Source organism: Conger conger, chromosome 14, assembly GCF_963514075.1.
Source record: "Conger conger chromosome 14, fConCon1.1, whole genome shotgun sequence".
NCBI lineage: Eukaryota > Metazoa > Chordata > Actinopteri > Anguilliformes > Congridae > Conger > Conger conger.
Window position 1 is genome coordinate 22,130,025 of NC_083773.1, and position 24,760 is coordinate 22,154,784.

The 24,760-nt window shown below is 41.9% G+C and overlaps 1 protein-coding gene across 1 annotated transcript; it reads right to left on the reverse strand.

The window, feature by feature from the left end:
• Positions 1-162: 162 nt before the first annotated feature.
• On the reverse strand, positions 163-21,964 carry LOC133110755 (guanine nucleotide-binding protein G(i) subunit alpha-3-like). The gene is made up of 9 exons (XM_061221052.1): positions 21,224-21,964; positions 13,080-13,122; positions 12,056-12,197; positions 10,538-10,695; positions 8,859-8,987; positions 8,254-8,383; positions 7,668-7,821; positions 2,821-3,033; positions 163-1,779 (listed from the first exon to the last, which is right to left on the reverse strand). Exons 1-8 carry the CDS (start codon positions 21,339-21,341, stop codon positions 2,843-2,845), a joined length of 1,065 nt encoding a protein of 354 aa, XP_061077036.1. The 5' UTR covers positions 21,342-21,964; the 3' UTR covers positions 163-1,779; positions 2,821-2,842.
• Positions 21,965-24,760: the final 2,796 nt, after the last annotated feature.

Here is a 24,760-nt window from a genome sequence, read left to right on the forward strand (position 1 = left end):
CCAAGGACCCACAATGGGCCCGTTATGGTTTGTATTGCTAAAATAACATTGGATTAACTGGCGATCATTTTCTTCTGATCCTCTGGAAAAACCACAAGTAAAACACACAAAAGAAAGAAGCTAAACTTTAGCCAGTACATCACAGCCAACACTGATGAGACATGCTGTCATCCCCCAATTTTATTTAAAAAGAAAGGTAGCACAAAAGCTCATCGCAACCATTTAAGTGTCAACATAACAATACAATCTGTACAAAATCAAACTGACAGAACCATAAATATCAGATTCATACACAGGAATGTACTTTGAATGGTGGGAGTTATTACAGTAAATAACAATTGGTACTTGGAAACACTTTGTTAAATACTAGTGAGTGACACATACCACAAGGCCTCCTTGGTCCATGAATACAAATGGCTTTCATAAACGTCAAGATACAAAACTGATCTTTTACCAGACTCATAACAGACTCAAAAAAATAAGTACTGACAAATCAACACAAGTCCCTTAAAATGTTTTTAAAAAAAAGTAAAAATGTGAACCATTCTACTGTTCACTGAAATAAAAGCACATTCAATCCAATAAAATGCTTCAGGTAAAAAGGTGTGACAATGCTGAACCAACACAGCTAATGCAATTTATTTCCAAGCAAATGTTGTAGTTTAACACCTGAAGATATTTCATTTTCAATGCGTTCTGACTCTCTCTGCATCAAATTAGCCTGTGGAATGTGACAATAACAAACTTAATTCATTTTCACTGAGGTGGACAAGCTCCACATATATAAAAATATCAGTTAATACAAAGTGGCTCCTCTAGAGTTCTATCTATAGAATTGAGAAAATGAAACCGTTTAGTTTCATCCCTGTAAAACAGGTATAAACACTAATTGGTCTGACATATGTGGTCCAAGTCAATCTATGAGACTGAATTTGTTTAAAGATCACACTATCAGCAAAGCACAACATGATTAAAATAAATGTGTAATGTCAGATCATCTATCAATTACAAAGTGCAACTGAAGCATATAGAAATTCAGTAAGGGGACTTTTTTAGGTGGATGTAAAATGGTGAAGCACAATTCATTGTGCAAACAAAATGATTTGTGAGACTGTGACAAACTAAATAAGTGCTTATTTCTATTAACAGCAGGTCAAATAAACATTGCGAAAGGAACACAAAGGAAAAAGAATACTTGCATGGCGAATTTACAGACCCCCCCCTTCCCTCTTTCTTGAACAGTCTAAAATCTTTCTGTTCGGAACCAAACATTACACAAGGAAAATTGGAAAATTTTGGTCATTGTGCATAGTACACAGTTAAAACGATAAATACAGAAACAAACCTATCCGATTCTGAAGAAAATATTGACAGGCACACGTTTTGTAAATGCTGATAGGCAGACAAGCATTTCTCTCGCTCCATAGTTGCTGACAGCATAAATCAAACTGCTTAAATGTGGGTAAAGATGGGTAAATGTGGGTTAAAATCCAGTAAAGGAAAGCATGAGCGCCACAGCAGAACCCCATTGAATTTGAGCTTTTCCTGAGAGATCTGCTCCGTCCTGCATGGACAAGCTTCCCACATTTGACCAGACCTTTTAAGAAAAAGAAACAATCCGAAATCCTCACTTTGGTGCTGAAGCGCAGAAGAACCCTCCATGCACCATGGTAACCAAACGCATCACAATGGTCCATCCTTCCCAATCCTGTGGCCCATCCTCATGGACAGAAACTACCATCCTCATCCAATCAGGTGTGCTTCTCTGTCATGAGTGACCTGCAGGGGGCGGGGCAAGAGTGAGCAGTTCAGCCTCACTGACCTACGGGAGTGCAAGGCTTTATGAATCTGTGGCTTCACATGTCTTTTCGCAACAACGAGGCAACTTAGCAACTGAAAAATGTAAACCATTTCAGTACAATGAAGAGTTACATTCCTGCTGAAATCTTACATATTAATATTTATGGAACTAGAGGACTACATATGACAAAGAAGAAAGAAAATAAGTACAGAAAATAGTAGATGGATGTACGTATTCACCCTTGCCTCTTGGGTAGGGCACTCGGCTAGTACAGGTAGAGGTTGAATTGGTAAAGTTTATGAGCCAATGTATAAATAAGTGAGACTAGCTAGCAAGCGAAATTATGAAATGATGACAAGGAAAGAAGGTGGGAACACAGTCTATTAACATTGTCCAAGACTTTCTAAAGAAATTAGATATTAGATGTCATCTTGGTAAGATTGTGGAAAAAAAATAGAAATTGAGACCAGCTGGAGAAAGAATAGAAATAATACATCATGCTCTGAATCTACTCAAACATAATGAGAAGAAGGAAAGTGACTAACACGGAGGATTGCATGTCCATTTAACCTGCTGTCTCTAGTACAGCCCGCACTCACCTGTGCAAAAGGGCCTGCTGTCTCAGGAGAGGCTGCACTCACCTGTGCAGAAGGGCCTGCTGTCTCAGGAGAGGCTGCACTCACCTGTGCAGAAGGGCCTGCTGTCTCAGGAGAGGCTGCACTCACCTGTGTGGAAGGGCCTGCTGTCTCAGGAGAGGCTGCACTCACCTGTGTGGAAGGGCCTGCTGTCTCAGGAGAGGCTGAACTGACCTGTGCAGAAGGGCCTGCTGTCTCAGTACAGCCTGCACTCACCTGTGTGCAAGGGCCTGCTGTCTCAGTACAGCCCGCACTCACCTGTGTGGAAGGGCCTGCTGTCTCAGTACAGCCTGCACTCACCTGTGCAGAAGGGCCTGCTGTCTCAGTACAGTCCGCACTCACCTGTGTGCAAGGGCCTGCTGTCTCAGTACAGCCTGCACTCACCTGTGTGCAAGGGCCTGCTGTCTCAGTACAGCCCGCACTCCTTCAGGTTGTTCTTGATGATGACGTCCGTCACGGCGTCAAAGACGAACTGCACGTTCTTGGTGTCTGTGGCGCAGGTGAAGTGGGTGTAGATCTCCTTGGTGTCCTTTCGCCTGTTCAGGTCCTCAAACTGGCACTGGATGTAGGCTGCGGCCTCCTCATATGTGTTTGAGCCTAGGGAAAAAAGCAAGGAGGAACATCAAACTAAGGGAACAAATCTCCGATAACCCCACCCACTGTGCCAAGGGCACAGTGATAGTCATTTGAAGCCTTTGTTATAGAACATCAATGATGAACTTAACACCACCAGATCATGAATATACATCTTTACTCATGTGAGGTCTTACAAGCAATTATTTGCAATGCTCTGATCAGCTTGTGGACATTTACATATTACAAAAAAAATAAAAATAAATTGTGTAGCCACAATAAGACCCGCACAGCCGTTGGGCCCTTGAGCAAGGCCCTTAACCCTGCATTGCTCCACGGTAGGATTGTCTCCCGCTTAGTCTAATCAACTGTATGTCGCTCTGGATAAGAGCGTCTGCCAAATGCCATTAATGTAATGTAATGTAATGTAATGTAAAAAAGAAAAAAGACTATTTCTACCAAAATGGACCGAAAGAAAAGGTTAACATTATAGAGATACCTTAATAAATAAGACTCACCAGCTAGCCAAGGTTTCATACCATTAGCCACGCAAGCTAGACGATTGTTTTTGATCATTAGAGTTTAGCCCATTATAGCTTGGTAGGTACGCCCAATCGCCCATGTCAAACCATCTTCCTGACAGTAATAATTACAGTAGCTGGATATGTAGCTACCTAGCTATCCAATTACACTGTCACCCACCCACCAAGACGCCACAATTATTATCAATTAGATAAGACCTTGCAGGGTCAAGTTACTTCAACAGCTGTGGGAAAATATGGGTAGCTCTACTGTAGAATATGGCTTGTTTATTTTCTGTGAAACATTGGTGGAATTTATCCAAACAGGTTGCCTTAGAGAACGGTTATTTTGCAGACGTACACAGTATGTTCTGTGATCATACCTTTTTATTTTTATATTTTAACAAATATTTAGAAATACTTGTTAGAGTAAAGATATCAAATGTTTAAGAATAGTGCGCACAAAGTACTATTTCAGGAGTCTAAGAACATGACATTTTAATTTAAAAAACTAATCAAGAAAGTGAGTCTGCAGCTACACAGTACGGTAATGATGGCTTAACGCTAAGGCACCATGGAGCAGGAGAGAACAAGGTCAAAGATCACATGTTGATGTTCAATTTCCATCTGTACATGTCTGACAGATGCTGTCATACCCAGGCCATTCAGCTTTATTGTATTGATTATGGGTTTCCTTACAAAGATTGCAGTTAATGATCCAATCTCCCCCACTCCCCTCAATATTGAGCTCCTAACTGCAAAAGAACTGTTCCCTCAAAGACCCACACACGCACAAACACACTCATACATATACACACACATACACATACACAAACACATACACACACACACACACACACACACACACACACACACACACACACTCATACACACACTCATACACACACACACGCACAAACACATACACAAACACACTCATACATATACACACACACGCACAAACACATACACATACACAAACACACTCATACATATACACACACACACACGCACAAACACATACACAAACACACTCATACATATACACATGCACAAACACATACACAAACACACTCATACATACACACACACACACACACACACGCACAAACACATACACAAACACACTCATACATACACACACACGCACAAACACATACACAAACACACTCATACATACACACACACACACACACACACACACATGCACAAACACATACACAAACACACTCATACATATACACACACACGCACAAACACATACACAAACACACTCATACATATACACATGCACAAACACATACACAAACACACTCATACATACACACACACACACACACGCACAAACACATACACAAACACACTCATACATACACACACACACACACGCGCACAAACACATACACAAACACACTCATACATACACACACACACACACACACACACACACACACACACACACACACACACACACATGCACAAACACATACACAAACACACTCATACATATACACACACACGCACAAACACATACACAAACACACTCATACATATACACATGCACAAACACATACACAAACACACTCATACATACACACACACACACACACGCACAAACACATACACAAACACACTCATACATACACACACACACACACGCACAAACACATACACAAACACACTCATACATACACACACACGCACAAACACATACACAAACACACTCATACATACACACACACACACACACACACACACACACACACACATGCACAAACACATACACAAACACACTCATACATATACACACACACGCACAAACACATACACAAACACACTCATACATATACACATGCACAAACACATACACAAACACACTCATACATACACACACACACACGCACAAACACATACACAAACACACTCATACATACACACACACACACACGCACAAACACATACACAAACACACTCATACATACACACACACACACACACACACACGCGCGCGCGCACAATCACATACACAAACACACTCATACATATACACACACACACGCGCACACAAACACATACACAAACACACTCATACATATACACACACACATACATACACACACACAAACACACTCATACATATACAAACAAACAAACACACACACACACACACACACACACACACAAACACAAACACACACAAAAACACAAACACACACACACAAAAACAAAAACACACACGCAGAAACACACATATAAAAACAAACGCACGCACACGCACGATGTGATGAGCATGCTGTATTTACGGGAAGATAACGGCGTGGTTAACTGTGGGATTGCCTGAGGCTGAGCGTACACATTTCATAACCTGAACAGATTAGCATTATCCATGACCATTATGCCTTGATGCTTCAAATCCATCATCTGCTCGTAGGAGCCCTTAACCTCAAAACAGCTTTTTCATTCGGAATCCATCATCTGACCAAAAAATAAATTAGCCACGCCACATTAACTCCAGAACCAGAGTTATGTTTACAATTTTGAAGTGGCCAAACTTTGGTAAATTGGTTTAAATACATTTGATCAGATTATCATTTAATCGTATCTATAAACAACGTAATTCTAAGCTGTCCAGTTCGGCACCTGCATAAAAGCCCAACTAACCACCTGCAGGGTAATGTTGTAGTTCTCTAGCTGAGCAGGGGAACTTGGGAGACGTTGAGCTGTGTCCCTCTACACCGACTGAAATTCACTGAGCAAACTGCTCACTGCCACAGATATGCATTTGAGGCTGATTGGCTTTAATCCGGAGAGGCAAATCAAATCAATTTCACTGTTGTGTTGATCTGCTCCAGAAATAGCAGCAAATCGAGTCCTGCTGAACAGCAATGTAATGGTGCTTTTTAGCCTCCTGACGGCTACTGTACATTTCTATGTGAATCTGGATTCAAACATTTCCTGAATCTCAGATTTTTCTACAAAAAAACCTTCCTATAGAGGAAGGATATTCAGCTTGTGTTTGGGGTATTTTTGGTTCTACAGGTGCCTGCTTTAAGTCATTCTATTCTATATTCTATAATCTAATTTAAATATCTTGCTATTATCATACATTTTTTAAGCATAGTGTATTATAAAGCAACAGGATAAGAAATATGCAAAGATACTTGTACAGTAATTAAAAACACAATCCAGAATAGAGCAGATAAGATTCAATATTGCTAAATGTCTCATCCTGCATGTGGGCAATACAGAAGCGATTATTTTAAATTAATCCAGGTTTAGGTATTGCTGTATCGATAACAAAATATTACCAAACATAACTCAAAAGGAGGTTTAAACTGAGGTTATACAACGGCTTTGGTCGGATAAGAGACAGAAAGGAACTCTTCAAAAAGTCCAAGTCAAACCTCCGTTATAGAACCTGACTGAGATGTCATAATAAATATAAAATAAATTATATATATATATACTTGGTAAGAAGCCTTGGGCAATTTGCATGAGCATGAAAATAATCCTGACGCCGAGATCGTGGAAGGTATAAATGTGTTTGATGATTTCAATCCTGAACAGATGGATAATTACATTTTAAAAGCCTGGGGACAGAGCCCTGGCATTTCTTATAAAGTACAGCGAAACACAAGATGCAAACACAGGCTCAGAATATGGATGTGCAGATGCCACTTTACACAACTCTGAGCAAAGACAAAACAACCTATGCGTAATCAGCCCACAACGGGAGCTTCATAAATGACCTCGCCCAGCCTAGACGATGATGCGGCCCACTGGCTCATTGCTCACCGATGTGGAGCGAGGGTTGGGTTGCTGTACATGCAATCCACACCTCCAGTGTTTCATTTATATTCCATAGCCATAGGGGTGATTACAACTGAATGCATTTATTCAGTCTTAAATCAAGCGCAATGCCTGAAAAAAGTAGAACTGTTCTGTGCATGGGAGGTCCAAGACATCCAGGTCCAAGTGCCTGCCAAGCTGCTTAGCTGGTAACAGAACAATGAAATGACTTCAAAGCCCTCGAAGAATCCATACATTTAATTAGACTAGTGCCATCATATGGAGTGAGAAAGTGATCAAAAGCAGAGTTTAAGATGCAAAGAACATTTAAGGAACGCGGGCTCATACCGGCGTATTCTGGGTAGCAGATGGTGAGCGGACTCCTGCTGATCTTCTCCTCAAACAGGTCTTTCTTGTTGAGGAAGAGGATGATGGAGGTCTCTGTGAACCATTTGTTGTTGCAGATGCTGTCGAAGAGCTTCATGCTCTCGTGCATTCGGTTCTGTAGGGAAAAACCATTTGGACAGCAGGGAAAACTGTCATGGCTCAGATTCCACACATTATGGAAAGGCCTCTGAGGTCAATCCCACAGGGCCTCACAAGGCTGCTCTCATGCCTCCCCACTGGGTGAGTTAGAAAACAGGAAATATGTGAAAAAAGATTTGACTGTGCTGAAGTATAGGTGTGAACCAGTGTAGTATATAGAGTGGTCAGACCACTTAAACTAAAGTAATTGGTTAGACCGGAGTTGGATACCACTGAACTACATGTGAGAATCTCAGTAACAAAAATCAATTTAGCATCTGCTGATCTACTGCCTTCAACAGGATATACTCAACCTTGCCTGAAATTACCAGGTGTACAAATTCATTTGAGAAGGGCTGGCCATTCAGCTGTGCTTGTCCTGACGTAACTAATCTGCATTTCTGCTCACCATTTCTTCGTCCTCTGCCAGAACGAGGTCGTAGTCACTCAGCGCCACACAGAAAATGATGGCTGTGACTCCTTCGAAGCAGTGGATCCACTTCTTCCGCTCCGAACGCTGGCCACCAACGTCAAACATCCTGCACAGAACCGGGACCAGGTCACAGAAGAACAGAATTGTTTTCAGGTCACAGAAGAATAGAATTGTTTTCAGGTCACAGAAGAACAGAATTGTTTTCAGGTCAGACATGAATAGGCTTCTCTGGGGTTATGTAGCACCAAGCCAAATTCTTCTACTGCAAACAGCACAAATTTTGATACAGGTACTGGCATCAATATTCCTGTAATTCAAGAAATGTGGATTTTGTTGATAAGATGGAGTTTAAGAGTGAAGTCATAAGGAGATGACTTGCCTAGACAGGAACCCAATTAGATGACCAAGGGCCTTCAAATTAAACAGTACATGCCTCTATTCTCTTGAAAACCAGACACACTGAAATATTCATTTTCAATAAATGTCGCAGACAGAATGTAGGGCCAGCCCCAGCATGCTAGCTCTGTGCTTGGGCTGGCATTAGCACAGTGCATCTGTGCTGTGTTAAAATAAACACTCACTTGAAGTAGAGGTCTTTGAAGGTGAAGTGCGTCTCCACGATGCCAGTGGTTTTGACCCGGGTGCGAAGGACGTCCTGTTGCGAGGGGATGTAGCTCAGCTGGGATATCCTGTCCAGGCCGTTGAGGTAACTAAGGGAGGTTGAGGAAGAACACTGGTGAACATTACACCGTTTTTTCACCACAGAGGCAATTGACAAAATTAAACTCCATGTTGTTTTTTTTACACTGTTGGGGAGTGTGTGTGGGCGGGGGGGTGCTCAGTGTTAAGATGGTGTAATATACAGCAAAGACATCGCACTGCACATTTTAAACTGCGAACGATGTGCCATGTTCAGCTTAACGAAAATTAAAACGATCCAGCATTTTGTAACAAGTGAACTGAAAGCATGCACTGCAAAACAAGTATAAACATCAAATAAAGGCATGTATTTTGGAGCAGGCTGAAGGTAAACAAGGTGCCCGTTCTGTTTGCACTTCTGTGCATGGCTGTCGGTTGAGCCATCATGGCTCCCGTGTTTATGCAATAAAGCAGTGCCCTTCTCGGTAACCCATTTGGGTTTCCCACAACGTCTCCCCTTTAATAACTGCGGAGCTTGCTTTAACAGATGCTCAGGACTGCTTCAGCTCAAATTCAAATGATAATTCAAATGATGATTCCCACACGATACCCACTCAGCCTTCCAGGTTTTCAAAAAGTGGAGAGAGTAGGGTACAGTGGCTTTGGGGAGGACTGGGCACTGAAGAGACACTTACTCGCCACTCAAACCCAGAGACAGGCCCTTGGCATGGCATCATCAGTGTAGCGCTCAAATCATCTGTGGAAGCGCTCAAATTACACCCACACTGCTCCAAGTCTCGACAGCTTGAGGCTTACCGCTAACAATGAAAGTGTGACAACGGCACCCATCTTGTTATAGTGCAGTGAAAATGTGTTAATTGGTCTTTGAGGGGAGGGGCAGAGGATTCTGCTGTGCATCGGTGTTTGGAGGGGTAGGAGTCAGAGACGAGAGCATAGAACGGAGGGAAACACAGAGCACAAGCGCTAGGAGTGCTAACTAACAGCAGCATGGAGCAGGTATGAAGAAATCCATTGTTTTAGGCGTGTTCAACTGTCGATTCAGAGCGAAAAACAAAGTAAACTCAAAAACTTTAAAAAAAAAGTTCTTTATAACAAGACAGCTGGTGGCTTGGTGTTAATTGTACATACAGGCCAGTTTCAACAGACCAAATAAGTTAATAACTGACATTTCATGCAAGTATACCACCACCTGCCATATCTTTCTGGTTTTTGTTGATGGTACTAACACGGTAGCCAGCTACACTTTTCTTTATTAGCCAACAGGCTGGTGTTGAAAATGGCTTGTGAATTTATTCATTTATTTTTTAATCCAGCCACAAGCCACTCTGGCCATTCGGTCAAAAAAGTGTGTGTGTGCTGCCTTATTGTTTGGATCTCGTTTGACAGACTTTTTAGTTACCCCTTCTCATATTACAGGAAGCCATGGCAAAAACAAGTCTTCTAAAGTGGTTCAATTTCCACAGCTAGCACACAGTTTCCTGTGAACATTACTTTTCTTGAATTTAGCTCTGGTGCTACCATGATGTCATGTTCCATTTGAAAAGACATGAAACAGATGGACCTGAGTGTGCAGTGTACGAGGCTGCAGAGGAGCTCTTACTAGGAGGCCGAGTCGTTGAGCTGGTACTCCCTGGATCTGAGGAAACAGGTCTGGACCCCGCTGTCTGTCCACAGCCTGTGGATGACTCCGGCCAGCTCTGAGGGCATGACCCCTTCCTCCGCTGAGCCTGCCAGCACAAAGAGCTGACGAGCGTCGTCCTGCCAACGAGCAGAGAGCCTGAGTCACAGGGACTGTACTGAGGGGACCCTGCTATTAACCCAACAAGAACACAGAGCCTGAGTCACACGGTCTGTACTGAGGAGAGCCTGCTATTAACCCAACAAGAACACAGAGCCTGAGTCACACGGTCTGTACTGAGGAGAGCCTGCTATTAACCCAACAAGAACACAGAGCCTGAGTCACACGGTCTGTACTGAGGAGAGCCTGCTATTAACCCAACAAGAACACAGAGCCTGAGTCACACGGTCTGTACTGAGGAGAGCCAGCTATTAACCCAACAAGAACACAGAGCCTGAGTCACACGGTCTATACTGAGGGGACTCTGCTATTCTGGGTAAATGAAAACAGTCAACCCATAAGTCTCAGCCACTTCAACACCTGACCCTGAACTGAAAACCAACAAATACACAGTGCCTGAGTCATAGTCATTACCGAGGGGAGCCCGCAATTCTTTGTGGGAATAACAATGGTTGCTCTTGAGACTAACCACATCTAAACCTGACACTGAACTGAAACCCAACAAGCACCAACGGCCTGAGTCACGCAGTCTGTAATGAGGGATGAAATGTCACAGATGAAAGGGTTAACATTTGAAACTGCTTCATGGAGGTGGGCTTTGCAGCACTCGTGGGCCCCCATCTTCTCGTCACAGGGGCCTGCTGATAGCCAGGCTCATAGTGAAACCATTGTTTCTGCCAGCCTACCTTCCTGTCTGTGAAAACCAGGATCTAGACGCACAATGCGTATGCTTCACTGCATCTCTGCTGTACAAAGCTGAAGAGGTTTGAGGACTTCCCCTGCTTCATTGAGGCTGTAATCGTGGGGTTCATAACCAGCATGAAAATGAAAGATGGTTTACGGGACCGGGGCATAACAGGCACTGAAACACAACCATTTGCATGGCGCTGTTGCAGCTTTTGGAAACTAATTTTATTCAAATTTGTATGCCTTTCTCCAAATATGCAATCATATTTAAACCTGGCCCCATGGCACCACGCTCAATCCGCGTTAGAAAGCTGATACACGGGCTGCAGACTGCTCTACAGGGACTGCCATCTGAAATAAAATAACCTTCAAATTCAGCCTCAGCACCTGCCGCATCCTTCTGATGTTTGACATTTCCGCCCGTCCCGATCACCTGGCTGTACACAGCAGCTGCAGTCAGTAGCATTAGTACTATTACAGCCGTCTGCATTCACGTCCCCCTCCCCCCTGTGCTACACTATGCCTGCAGAGTAACCCGCGGAGCCAGGAAGGGGCTGCAGAGGCACTCAGACACATGTGCAGTAATGCCACAGCCTCAGGTCAGAGGAGGGTCACGGTCCCACCGGAGCTCACCGCCCGTGCAGCGTCCCCGAAGTCCACCTTTAGCCGGCCCATGGCGCGGATGATGGCGATGATGGACTGGATGGTGTTGCTGTACACCACCACTTTGTACTGCTTGCACTCTTCCTCGGAGTAGCCGTCTTCGTGGATGATTCTACGGGCAGAGGTGCGGTTAGGATGCTGCTGGCCGGGGCAGGATTAATCAGAATCTGTTTCTCAAGGTTTTCAGTAATGGACTGGCTCAGCTGAACCCCAGTCAGGGGAACTTATAATGCCATCAGGAACAGATATTTATGATGATTAGTACCCACCAGAATTTCCTGAACAGGGGGGTAACTGAGCTAAATAACAGCACTGAGCAAAACCCAGAACAGCTCTTTTTACTTCAGTCAATGTTCCAGATTTTGGAGGGTTCTGGGTTTTACTTAGAGCACCAGCCAATCCAGCCAAATCAGTAATCAAGCCAATTCAGAAATGACTCATGTCTGGGTCTGGGTATTTCAGATCTTACCCTGAAGATGTCACTGGGGGCATAAGTGCACTTTATTCTCAGAAAATACTTGGTAAAATGGGCCGAGTGACAAAATAAAGCATGGATAATAAAAAGCCTGCCAGAGCCAGTCAATACTGTGACTCCGTTAAAGGGCAGTGTCAACAAGCAAAACCACAGCAGCTCAAAACATCGCTGAAGACACACTGCCACAATACCAGACCAGACCAGACTCACAGCACACCAACACATGCAATTCATTTCACGCAACATGCAATTTAGTGCAACAACCAAAGCTAAAAACATCAGAAGAGCTTTTGACTCTTATTTAAAGAGCAGGAATAGGGTAATTTGCAAATGTATAAATGCATTTATCTGTGCTAATAATGTCTTGGAGACAAAGGCAGGATGAATATCAAACCATTGACAGGACTGTACACTGAGTGTACATAAATGCACTTAACCCGCCTCATGTGATCAGCTGAAACAGCGAGCTCAGCACTGCAGTGAATTAACCCCCCGTATGAGGCGCCAGGCTGTACTTACTTCATCTGCTTCACGATGGTGCTTTTCCCAGACTCACCAGCGCCTGGAAACAAACGCAAAGATAAATCAGCAACTTCTAAAAGGTGATTTCTGCAAAAAGCAACTCAAAATACGAGACTTCTCAAATTCACTAAATTGGGTCACCGACTACTGATCTTTGAAACTGCTCATTTAATATCCCTTTTCACATGTCTAATTATTTGGCCGATAGCCAACAGACTCCACTCTTTAAACGGCCTCTGTGGGCATGTATCTGTGCACAGTCACTAGAATAACCGTGCAAGCTAATTGGCGTTCTGTGATGTTGAATGTCAGGCACATCAAAGGCATGGCTAATGCCACGATCCCAAGCGTCGCTGCTTTCCAGGAAGATGTTCAGAGACATGCCTTCAGAGGTATTGAAAGGGGAAAAAAAGAGCATTTGAACCGCAGGATAGAAACTCTCTCCACAGGAGTAGAATATGCAGGGGGGCTGGGAAGGCTGTAAATAGATAAACAACTGCATTTTTAAACCTGCAGGAGCAGCGTTCTGCCTTCACTGCATTCTTTGAAGAAATATGAAACAGGCCTGGGTCAGATCAGATAGAAGACCTCAAAGCAGTCAGAAACACGACATTAAATAAATTGGAGATAAACAGATTTCCCAGGAGACAGAAAAATATTCCAACGCAATTAGAGCAGGAAGAAGGGAAAAAAATGCCCCATTATAAATCGAGCCTTTTGTTTCAACACAAAACAACTACTTTTACCATCTGGACTGAACAGATCTTTATAGGAATGTTTATCACAATCTAATCAGCAAAGCCATTTTAAGCCCATTAGTAGCTCTGAGGTTTACAAGGTTAACTCAATTATGAGAAAGTGGTTGTTTCAAGGAGCATGTTTAACAGTATGTAAACAAGCATCAGCCAATAACAGCTACACATGAAGCATTATATTCAATGTTAGGAAATGCATTACATGTCTATAAGGTTGAAAACCACAGAACACAAAGGCTGGAAAAGAGAATATTACGCAACACTACTGCTGGGTGAGCTGGGACTAGTCATCCTTTACTTACACAGAGCAGCCAGAACCATAAAGTTATGGGAGCTGTAATCATAACAGACTTGACTGTCGGACAGGCGTACAGTCTCAGCACGCAGGTCTTCAGGGTGTTAACGTGATCGTACAGAGCTCTGAGGTTCACACATCTGTCTGGGAAGTAAGGGCTGCAAGTTTAATGCATTAGGTCTGAAAACCACAACTTGGTACTTTGAAATGACATAATCCTCCAACCTACTGGAGTGTATTTCTGAGGCGGATCAGCAGGACCCACAGCGAGCTGTGGTGTGGTATGGTATATTGGACGCTGTGGTGTGGGGTGGTGTGGTGTGGTGTGGGGTGGGGTGGTGTGGTGTGGTATATTGGACGCTGTGGTGTGGTGTGGTGTGGTATATTGGACGCTGTGGTGTGGGGTGGAGGACCACGTACTGTGGAAAATTCCACTGATATTCCCAGTCACACACAGGAAGCATGACTGTGGTGCTGCGGTGGGGCTACTGGACCTAACATCATAATGTCATCTAATAATGTAATAATGTGACCTAATGTTACTGCCATTCAGTACACTCATTCTAAGCCCCCTCGATGCTTTCATAGCATAGCATAACATGGTGTCCAATCAAGCTCTGCAAACTGGAGCAATTCTGGATGAGTGTCCAACCTGAACCTGACTGAGGCTCTAGGGGGGTGTCTGGTGCTCCCTTTCACAACAAGTAGAATAACTGTCTGCTTCACACAGAAACATACTACAGCCATTCAGATCTTAACATGATTTCTTTTCCATATTACATATCACTGGTGACCCGGCGCGGCACGAAAAAGGCGAAGGGGGTGGGGGCTGGGGGTTTGCAGAGTTGCTTATAGGTGGCCAGTAACACACTTCCTGTGTCCCGGTACAGTGACGTGTTCTTCGTTCAACAATAAAATCTGATGGGTTATTATTGGATGTCGCTTGGCGACTACAGCTGTGATTGAGCGAGTGTTTGTATTGTCAGTGACAGGAGCTGGCAAATTCAGCTTTCACTTTCAGCTTCTACTGCTTTCAAAGTCAGGCCAGGTGTCAGGAAAGCCTGTAAGTCACACAGAAAATGAAAGAGGTACAAATGGGAGATCCCTGCAATTTAAAACAATGAGGAAAAAGGAACCTCAAAGAATGATTCACTGATCCAAACTGCTCACAAGGTTTCTAGAGTTTCCCCTAACAGCACATATTTATTTGAAACAAGTTTCGACGGAAGCACGTTTAATCAGATACAGCAGAACTGTATAATTTACTAAGGGGGGATTTCACTGGTAATTTACTTAGGCACACAGGACAGTACATAAAAGAACAGTAAACCGTTTGTACAAAAACACTTAGGCACAATCTGTGAATTTTGTGTACAGTGAAAGCTATTAAAGGGTAGTGAAATGTCAATCACAAGATATGACTTCCCTATTTATCTATTTTACTGTGTGGGTTTTACACATTGTGACTAAAACCCTCAGTGGTGCTGCACACACTCTAACCTGTTGTGTGCACTAAAAGAAAGGCAATGCTTGTCAGAGGTTAGGGTAACGACACCTACTGATGTAAAAGAAATGCAGGAGGACAGAAAACCTACAGCATGCGTAGCAGCCAGCACCAGGCAGAATCCTGGTCCAGTGGGCTAGTAGCTTTCAAATGACAGTGGTTTGATGAGACATTTAAAAAATATGCCTTATTTTCCCTGCCATGTGAAATGTTTAAAAAAACCCCCCAAAAAAAAACAGGTTTGGTTTGATCCTCAGATTATTACTTAATCAAACTAAGTAATAAACAGTTTGGCTGAATGTTGTTTCCATGCCAGCGAAGAGACACGCCTCTTGCTGAAAGCATAAACTGTGTCTGCTGGAATGCAGCCCCAAGCTTACATCAGCACGGGCAACAAGTGGGAAATATTTTTTGCCACTTCAGTCAATCAATTTCTGTCGAAGATGTTGTCTACTAAAATAATCTTTTAATTTTATCTTTTATTTGAATAATAAATCAAAACAAGCCTACGTGGAGTTGTCGTGGAAATTCAGCAGATGAGTGTCTCCAATGAGATATTTTTGTTGCAGCAGTGCGCACAGTTCACATTTCTTGGAAGATTTTCTCACAATAACAAGTCAGTAAGGTCACGCCTTTGTTTAGAGTTGAATCCACAGGGAGATCATTTCTTAAGGTTTTCATTATATGCCACGTGATGAGCCATTGAGTACACATTTTCTATTTTTAATGTTCCACCTGATTTTCTGTATAGAGGACAATGTACTGATTGATATTACATGAAAGATATGTATATGAGATTTGTGCATTACTGCCATGAACACTGGTGATTACTTGTCCTATTTTGCTTTTTAGCACTACAAACAGCTTGTTTTAAAAGCTTATGAATAAACCAATAAATAAATGAGATGTTCACAATCACACAATTGCACTACAAACTATGCAACCACAAAAGCAGCCTAAATAACATTTCTGCCAGATGGCTGCCACAGTGCAGTACATTATTCACTTCTCAGCAGACCTGCCTTTTCCATTCCAGTAGCATGTAGGCTTAATACCCTAACTTTACAATGCCAGTAAGCGAAAGTATAGCTTCCTTACATGTCCAAACATGCACACAGTTAGTTCTGCCGTGTTCACACCAAAGGACTGGGAACAAGAGGAGACAGGCTATGAATACGGCGGTGTTAGACACCCATATCAATAATTATTTGGGTTGTCTGTGTTTGAGTGTGTGTACCACAGTTGGCCATTTCAATCACTTAGCAGATTAAAATGATGCGTCGAGGCTTTCAGCCTCGCGTTTTAATTCTTCCACTGCTGCGTCTACATTGATCTACACCTCCAGTTCAATTACCTGCATTACGTCACTGCATCCTGTAAACTCAAAAACACCTTGGCCAAAATACTTCTTCTGACCACAGCATATTGTTTTACAGTCTGGAGACAAGAAATGCACATTAAAAAGCAAATGGATAAAAAGCCATTACAATGTGGCATACATATGTATCCATTAAATGTATCACTTTAGTCTACACAATGCAAGTGTTTCAGAAATGGCTCCATTATATTTAAAACCATCTGGTCCAGGCATATGTTGTTTATTTTCATAAACAAAATGAATGTGTTTTTAGATACCTGTAGCAGCAGTACCAGTAGTTATAATGGTATGGAAATGATACATTTACTAAATAAAGGACAAATCTCAACCTCTAAAAGCATTGTTGGGCATTTCATTTTTACCATTTTCTTTACATGGACTATTCAGGAAATCTTGTTTAGGAAAAAACAAACATTTCAGCTTAGCCATGAGACTTCAACTTGAAAACTAGATGGACAATAAATATTGACATTAATCTAAAATAAAAATATTTTAGCGCAGCAGTCTCCAGCACCCTAATAGGTACTTTTTCTAAACAATGACAAGAGACATTCTGAAGCAGGTCCTAGCTAAAACTAGGCATTGTCATTCCCCTCCCCAAGGCTACTTCAATTCATCATGGTCCACCACATAACCCCATGAGAATTACATTGGCAAATGCGCCATTTTTTGACCATTGGACAAAACCGGCCAATGGAATGTAAAAAACTAAAAACATCTAGAAAATCCAGAAATATTGATTTCTGAGAGGAATATGCCAGTGATATTCTATTGCAGGGATGGACAACATGAGCATGACGTGAAGCTACCCCTGTACTTGGCGTTTTGTTTAAAAAGAGCGACATATGTTGCATCACTTGAAAGCTTGGCTAACGGATGTTTTGAAGTACTGACTCATGAACTTCACAATATGGGAATTGCACAGAGAGTAGCTCATTTCCTCACAAATGAATGGCTATTCTGAAACCTGTCTTTCTGCTGCTGAAATGCTTGGCTCTGTTGGATGTGGCTCATCTGGAATTGACTGCTTGCCATTTTTGCTTGAGGGGTGCCCAATTAATGCATTTCTCTGTACAAGATGTTCTCTTATAAGCCAGTGATCCATCTTGTCTGCTAGGCAACACCTCTGGTTGGACTCACAGCCTCCATGCAGTAATAAGAACATCAGGATGCACCGTAGGACAGGGCCATAGTTTGCAGAGAGATGCCAGCCCCTGTCACACCTCAACTGCGGCAGCTTTGCATACACAGTAAACAAGCACTGGAGAGAGGGCCAAGCCAGAGGGACCAGTACACAGCTTGTGCTGCAGGTCTGGCATACATCAAATAAGCTGGTCCTCAATTAACCCTGTCTGTCTGTGACTGGTACTGCTGTGAAGTCCGGCGCGAGAGGCCAGACCTCTAATAGAACAGCCTCAAATTCACAACAGCTCGCTTATATCCTGAGTGCTGAAGCTTCAGAGTTCTGATAAACAATGGCATTACATCTTATACTACACACCATGTCCATAAACTGAATGAGACCAACAGATGAACACAAAATGTAATTGCAATTGCCTTTTTTGCAAACCGAGTACTATTATCCGTCCATTTGATTTCCATAACATGGTGAAACCTTAGACATGCAGGAAATACAACACATCTTATCATCTCAACATAATTATGAGGCTTGAGAAGAAGGCTCTGTGGTTAGTCCACAATTCATCTGAATGGACCTTTGGCTGCCTACAGGGACTGCACACAAACATTCCTACTGCGCCTCTCCCAAAACTGCTCCTAAAGCTCGGATTACAGAGAAACTTCCATTTCTCCCGACCTGCTGCACAGTGCCTCCTTTCTGACATATCAACAGGATGATTCCCCTGGGCACTGTGTGACATCAATCACAGGGAAAACTGGACTGACACCAGAAAGCTTGATTGGCAACAGGGACATATGCGGTACGAAGACTCTTCACAAAACCAAAGAAAATGACAAGCAGCCAGAAGCATGAACGCTGATGTTTGCATAATTTCCATGTTAAATAGGAGCAGAGTTCTTCCTAACCTTGTCACAAGGATGAACTTGTCTAAGTCTAATGTCTCGGCAGGGCTACAATGTCAAACCAGGTATTGCATCGCATTGAGTTTGCAGACCAATTGTTACTGGATTCGACACCTGTATTTACGGTCCGCTGTAAAGTGTTTGAGGACTTTTACACTGAATTTGGAATGCAAGTCACTGAGCATGTGGGTGTCACTGCTTTCAGCTGGATAATTATATGAACTGCTATACCTGAATTACCCTTCAAAATGCAAACATGACTAAGGCAACTGTTATACACCTCATATAAACTATGCATGTGGTTTGCACTGTACCACTCCACATAAACAATTAACATGATATTTCCTCTGCCAATAACTTAGTTAAAAGCACCCTACTTTAATTTCACTCAAGCCTGAGAAATCCTCATGCGTTTCCCCAAAGGGATATTGTGTAAGAACATGATTTAAATGCTTCCCAATAAAGATCATTTGAAGTTTGAGATTTGAACAGAACTATTTTTGGCTAACCTCCGGAATTTAACTTGTATCCACTTGTGCGTTATGCAGTACAAAAGAAGGCTAGCTTGAGACTGAAAAGCTACTTAAGTGGATCGGTATTAGTGACAATATAGTCTCTAAATGTACTGTCTGAAATGTACACCGACATCACCAGAAGCCAACCCTTTGGGTTGATAGTTTAATCATTAATGCCAGATTTGTTGATCCAGGGAGAGTACTGATCTGCTTCTAATCAAGCAGGCTCACAACTATAACAAAGCAAATGTCACACTGAGAACAGCAGTTGATGGACATTTAAAATTCAGCCTTTTCCCAATCTCTTAACCCCCCTAGTACCCTCAGGATAAAATCCGCTCCAGGCAATAAACTGAATTTTGGTGGCAGGGAGGCATGTGTGGTCGAATCAAGAATGACACTTTCACAATGTTATTTTATAAACTCATATCAATCTGGAGGTAAACTGCATTTTTTTTTTTTTATACCTTATTTGATTACACATAAATGGGGAGAGAATATCACTCCAACGACTGCAAACATTCATTTGGCCTAGAACGTGCATTGCTGGACCTATCAAGGAAGACTATTTGGAATGACATGGTAATAATAATTTGCAACAAAGCTACAAATTATTGATTATTATTACCCGGATGCAATGTTACCCGGACAATAAGCAAACAAACTTAACATATGTTATTAACGTCAATTTAGTTACCCAATCTTAACTCCAGTAAACTGACTTGGCAAACATGCTTGACAATACGACTGGGGTCTCAGATGAAGAACTGTGCGGCGTAACAAGTTCGACTACGTTACACATTTGGACGTGCTTGCTTAGCTAATGCTAGCTAGCTAGAATAAGTTAGATAGCTAATTTAGCCTAATTTAACTGAAGAGTAACGTTATGCGCAGAATGTGCTTGTACGTAACGTTAATGTTAGTTATCAAAATAGTTAGGCTATGTAACATTATGAAAAGTGTAAAACTAACGATAGTTTATTACCCGACAGGTTTCCTTTAAAGTTAGCGGAGTACAGTCGATTAGCTAACGTTACGGTACCTTAAAATGATATGTAGCTAACGTTAGCTAGCCTAACCTTAAAATTAACAAGGGAACGGAATGGAATTAAATCTTGCAATATGTTAGCTAACGACGTAATAGGAAAGTTAGCTAGACTAACGCTACTTCAATAAATTCGCTGCATAACACGCAGTCTAGCAAAATATAGCGAACTAGATAGCTAGCATGTTAATACGTTAACTAACGTTACGTTAACCAACAATAAACTACCGACCACCAGCTTGCCATCAAAAGATTAACGGTAGGGTTAATAGTGTAAACTAGCCAACAGCAATAAAGTACGATTAAGTTAACTGTATTAGCCAGTCTATCAAGCAATACATTCACTAATTTAACATTAACTAACAACTAACGTTACCAAATGCTAGCTATCCAACAAACAGTTAACGTTGCGTAGCTAAGTTATATTTGAGTGTAACGTTATCAAACTTAGCTAGCTAGACAGCTAATCAACGCTACGAAAGCTAGATGGTCAATAAGGCAAACGTTTGCAATCAACATCACTGACGCTATATATATATATATATATATATATATATTTTTTTTTTTTTAATCGGATTAACTTGTTTGATACGGTATCCCACTCACCGAGAAGCAGCAGTTTGACTTCCCTGGAAGATTTGTCTCTGTCTTCTCTTAAATTCCGATCGATCATCTTACTCCTTTCCACTGCCGCTTTGTCTTCGGCGCTCAGTGTACACCCCATTTTAACCAAATTACCCAACTATTAGTACTTCTACACCTAAGAAGCTGTGTTTAAAAAAAATACTCCGGTATGAAAACTAAAATTAGCCAAAACTAGCTAACTTGTTAGCTCCCTGCCAGCCCAAGTAAAATACAGCAAAGACGAAAAAGGCGTTGGCAACACACATGGGAGGGAGCAGCCAGCGCAATACACAAAAGTATAGACTAGCTACTTTTCGAAATGTTCCCACGATAATTAAATTGCCATTTAGAAAGAAATGACAAAAATAGTCCAGGTAACACGTTAAACGTTCAAAATTAGAGAAACTGCGAGAAGCGTTACGATTTCACGATTTCAAAGGAACAGGCGTTGGTCCCTCCTTTCGACTTCAGAAACTGGGCATAGTTAGACTAGCTAGCTAACGTTTGCAGCCCAACGTGCAAGCTTGCTGGTTAGCTGCCGTAGTAGTAGATCAGGTGAAAAAAACCCAAAGCGGCAGCACAGACCTATTAAAAACCTCTTCCCAACAATGTGTTTAATCAGCTCCGTTAACTTGGGAAATATGTCTCGACTATTATTAGCTAGGTTTTATAATAAGTTCATATGAGCGACACAACTGCTCGTGTTAAGGAGCAAACTACCCGTTGCTGTTCAAAAAATTATTTTATGCAAATATGAGTATATTTCATGTTTCGCGGGAATGACGGGAAATGAAGTTTTGCAACACCAATACACTGTTGCAAGTTTTCAGGCGAAATCAAAATATACATTTTCTCAATAACAATATAATATTATGGTGGTTATTATTAATATTAATATCGCTATTATTATGAATATTATTACAATTAGCATTCATTCTAATAATAATAATGAAGGAGAAGCATATTGTTGTCATTATTATGCACATAAATGCACAAATAATAATTTTATAGTTAATTAATGTAATATTTATTGTGTCATATGTATCCTTCTATACGTAAGAATACACCCACACTTGCTTATGTAAAAATCGTCCCTTAGCAAAACGGGCAATATTTCAAGGCGAGACACACAAGCAAACGTGTGATGTCGCATAGGCTAGATGAATAATTCGTACACGCATCCATGTTTCATGCTTCTCAGTCTCATGACAAATGTTTCTTTTCAATGCGTCAGGCTGTAGCATAATTTCGAAACATTAACCACGCTCACTCATTCAAGCCAGTACGTATAGCCAACATTTACTGGTTCTCGTTTGGTTTTGAGCGCCATCCAGTGGCATTTTCCCTCCCTACATCTAATTTGCAAAATTGCCTCGATGGACCAGTTTCACAATCTAGTCCGAGATTAAATTCAATTTTGAACGGATATTCATTCATTCATTATCCTAACCCTTTTATCCTGAACAGGGTCGCAGGGGGGCTGGAGCCTATCCCAGCATACATTGGGCGAAAGGCAGGAATACACCCTGGACAGGTCGCCAGTCCATCGCAGGGCACACACACACACACTATTCACTCATACACTCATACACTCATACCTACGGGCACTTTAGACTCTCCAATCAGCCTAACCTGCCTGGAGGAAACCCACACAGACACAGGGAGAACATGCAAACTCCACAGAGAGGCCGACAGGGATTCGAACCCAGGACCTCCTTGCTGTGAGGTGGCAGTGCTACCCACTGCACCATCCGTGCCGCCCTGAACAGATATTCTCCATACAAAACACTTTAGTCCTGGACAAAGCTTAATCTGTGTCTGTGTGAAACTGGCCCTACAAGTGTACACTCATTTTTTGCATTTGAACAAGATTAGTTGATTAATTAATTACTGAACTAGTTAATTATCCCCCTGTCTTCCCCTGAAAATGTGGCTCTATAGCTTTATTGAAAACAAATAACTATAATATTGGATGGAAGTGCACTTGAAATATAAACAATAAATTTAATGATTGCAGCATATTTATATTAACATTTACATCAGTAAATGTCTTACTAAGTTGTTGTTTAAGCTTTCAGTATGAGAAGACAGCTTCGCATCCTTGTATTTGGCAACTAAAAAACTCTTGAGGCAAACAGCTACTGCCCACACAATTTTATTTTGAAGGGGCACATGTAAGCAGAGTAGGATAAGTAAGAGTAAGCTAAGTTTTATTGAAAGTTTATTGAAGGTAAATAGAGGGTAGGGAAGTGTTTAGTTCAGGTGTTTTCTGAAGAAGATGGGTTTTCATTTGACAGTTAGGTTCCACTTAGTTTCTGGGATAGAATACAGAAAAAAGTGAATACAATACAAAATAACTGATAAACGTACCTCATATGCCCCCCCTAATTTCTTCATCCACTTCATCACACACACACATACACACACACACACACACACACACACACACACTCGCATGTATGAATGCAGGCATGTGCACACCAGCATGCTCACACACACACACACACACACACACACACACACACACACACACACACAGCCTATGAATGTACGCTATATAAAGAGCCTTTCTGAATAATTGAGTTATCTGAAGTATGTGAGCAGAAGAACTGACTTCAGGGAGATTTGCTCAACTCAAAAATCCCAACTAACATTACAAATGAAAATCTGGCTTGAAGCCACATAGGAAAGCTTTATCTCCATCACCTGACATCCCTTTGTATACATCTCAACAGCAGTGACATTGCACACCTTTATAGCAAAACAGAACAAAAAAAAATACTATAGTGGAGGCTAGGTAAAGGAAGGTGGGGGGTGGGGGTGACCAGGGATCTGTCTGCAACAAACTCCTCCCCCCCACAACCTCAGTCTGGGAAATGTCGTTGATGACGCATTTCCATGGAAACAGCAGTTCCCCGGAGGGGACGGGGACATGCGGGCAGGATCCACTGTGCTAAGGCATGGAACACCGTGTAACAGTTCCGCTGTGTTCAGTGGTCCACTGGATATCATGCTGGTTGTAGTATGGCAGAAAGCAAACGCTTTTTTATTTATTTAGCCACCATCAAAGGCAAAGCTTGAATAGCAAGAATCCAGGGATATCTAAACCCAACTCAGCCTCCACCTTACACCATATGATTACATCTCTGATTCTGAAACTCAACATTTCTGCTTCTGAAACTCAATACCTCCCACTCTGTGTTGCCATTGAAATGCAAAAACATTGGCAACTGGAGCCATGGCAATGCCTGCATTAAAGATGTATTGGGGTCAGTGGTGGCTGCACTGGAGACAGTTAAGGTGAGACATAAAAACAAACCTGTTGTGATGGGAGGGAGGCTATGAGGACATAATACTTAGCTGGAGGTGTTTTACTGTATCAACACATGTAAATAAACTATTTTGTGGACAAATGTGTTTAAAGGCTGCAGATATGGGATGACTCACTGATTGCTGAACATTACAGGTCTTCCCAATCACATGTTAGATTTTAGCACATTTCATCTTTTTATAAAGCTT

Excerpts from the sequence above, each read along its gene's own strand:
- LOC133110755 (XM_061221052.1), bottom strand. The coding sequence starts at position 21,341 with ATGGGGTGTACACTGAGCGCCGAAGACAAAGCGGCAGTGGAAAGGAGT. Across the intron at positions 8,988-10,537 it reads CTCAACGACTCGGCCTCCTA|TTACCTCAACGGCCTGGACA; the intron begins GTAAGAGCTCCT and ends AACCTCCCTTAG. Across the intron at positions 7,822-8,253 it reads TGGCAGAGGACGAAGAAATG|AACCGAATGCACGAGAGCAT; the intron begins GTGAGCAGAAAT and ends TTTTCCCTACAG.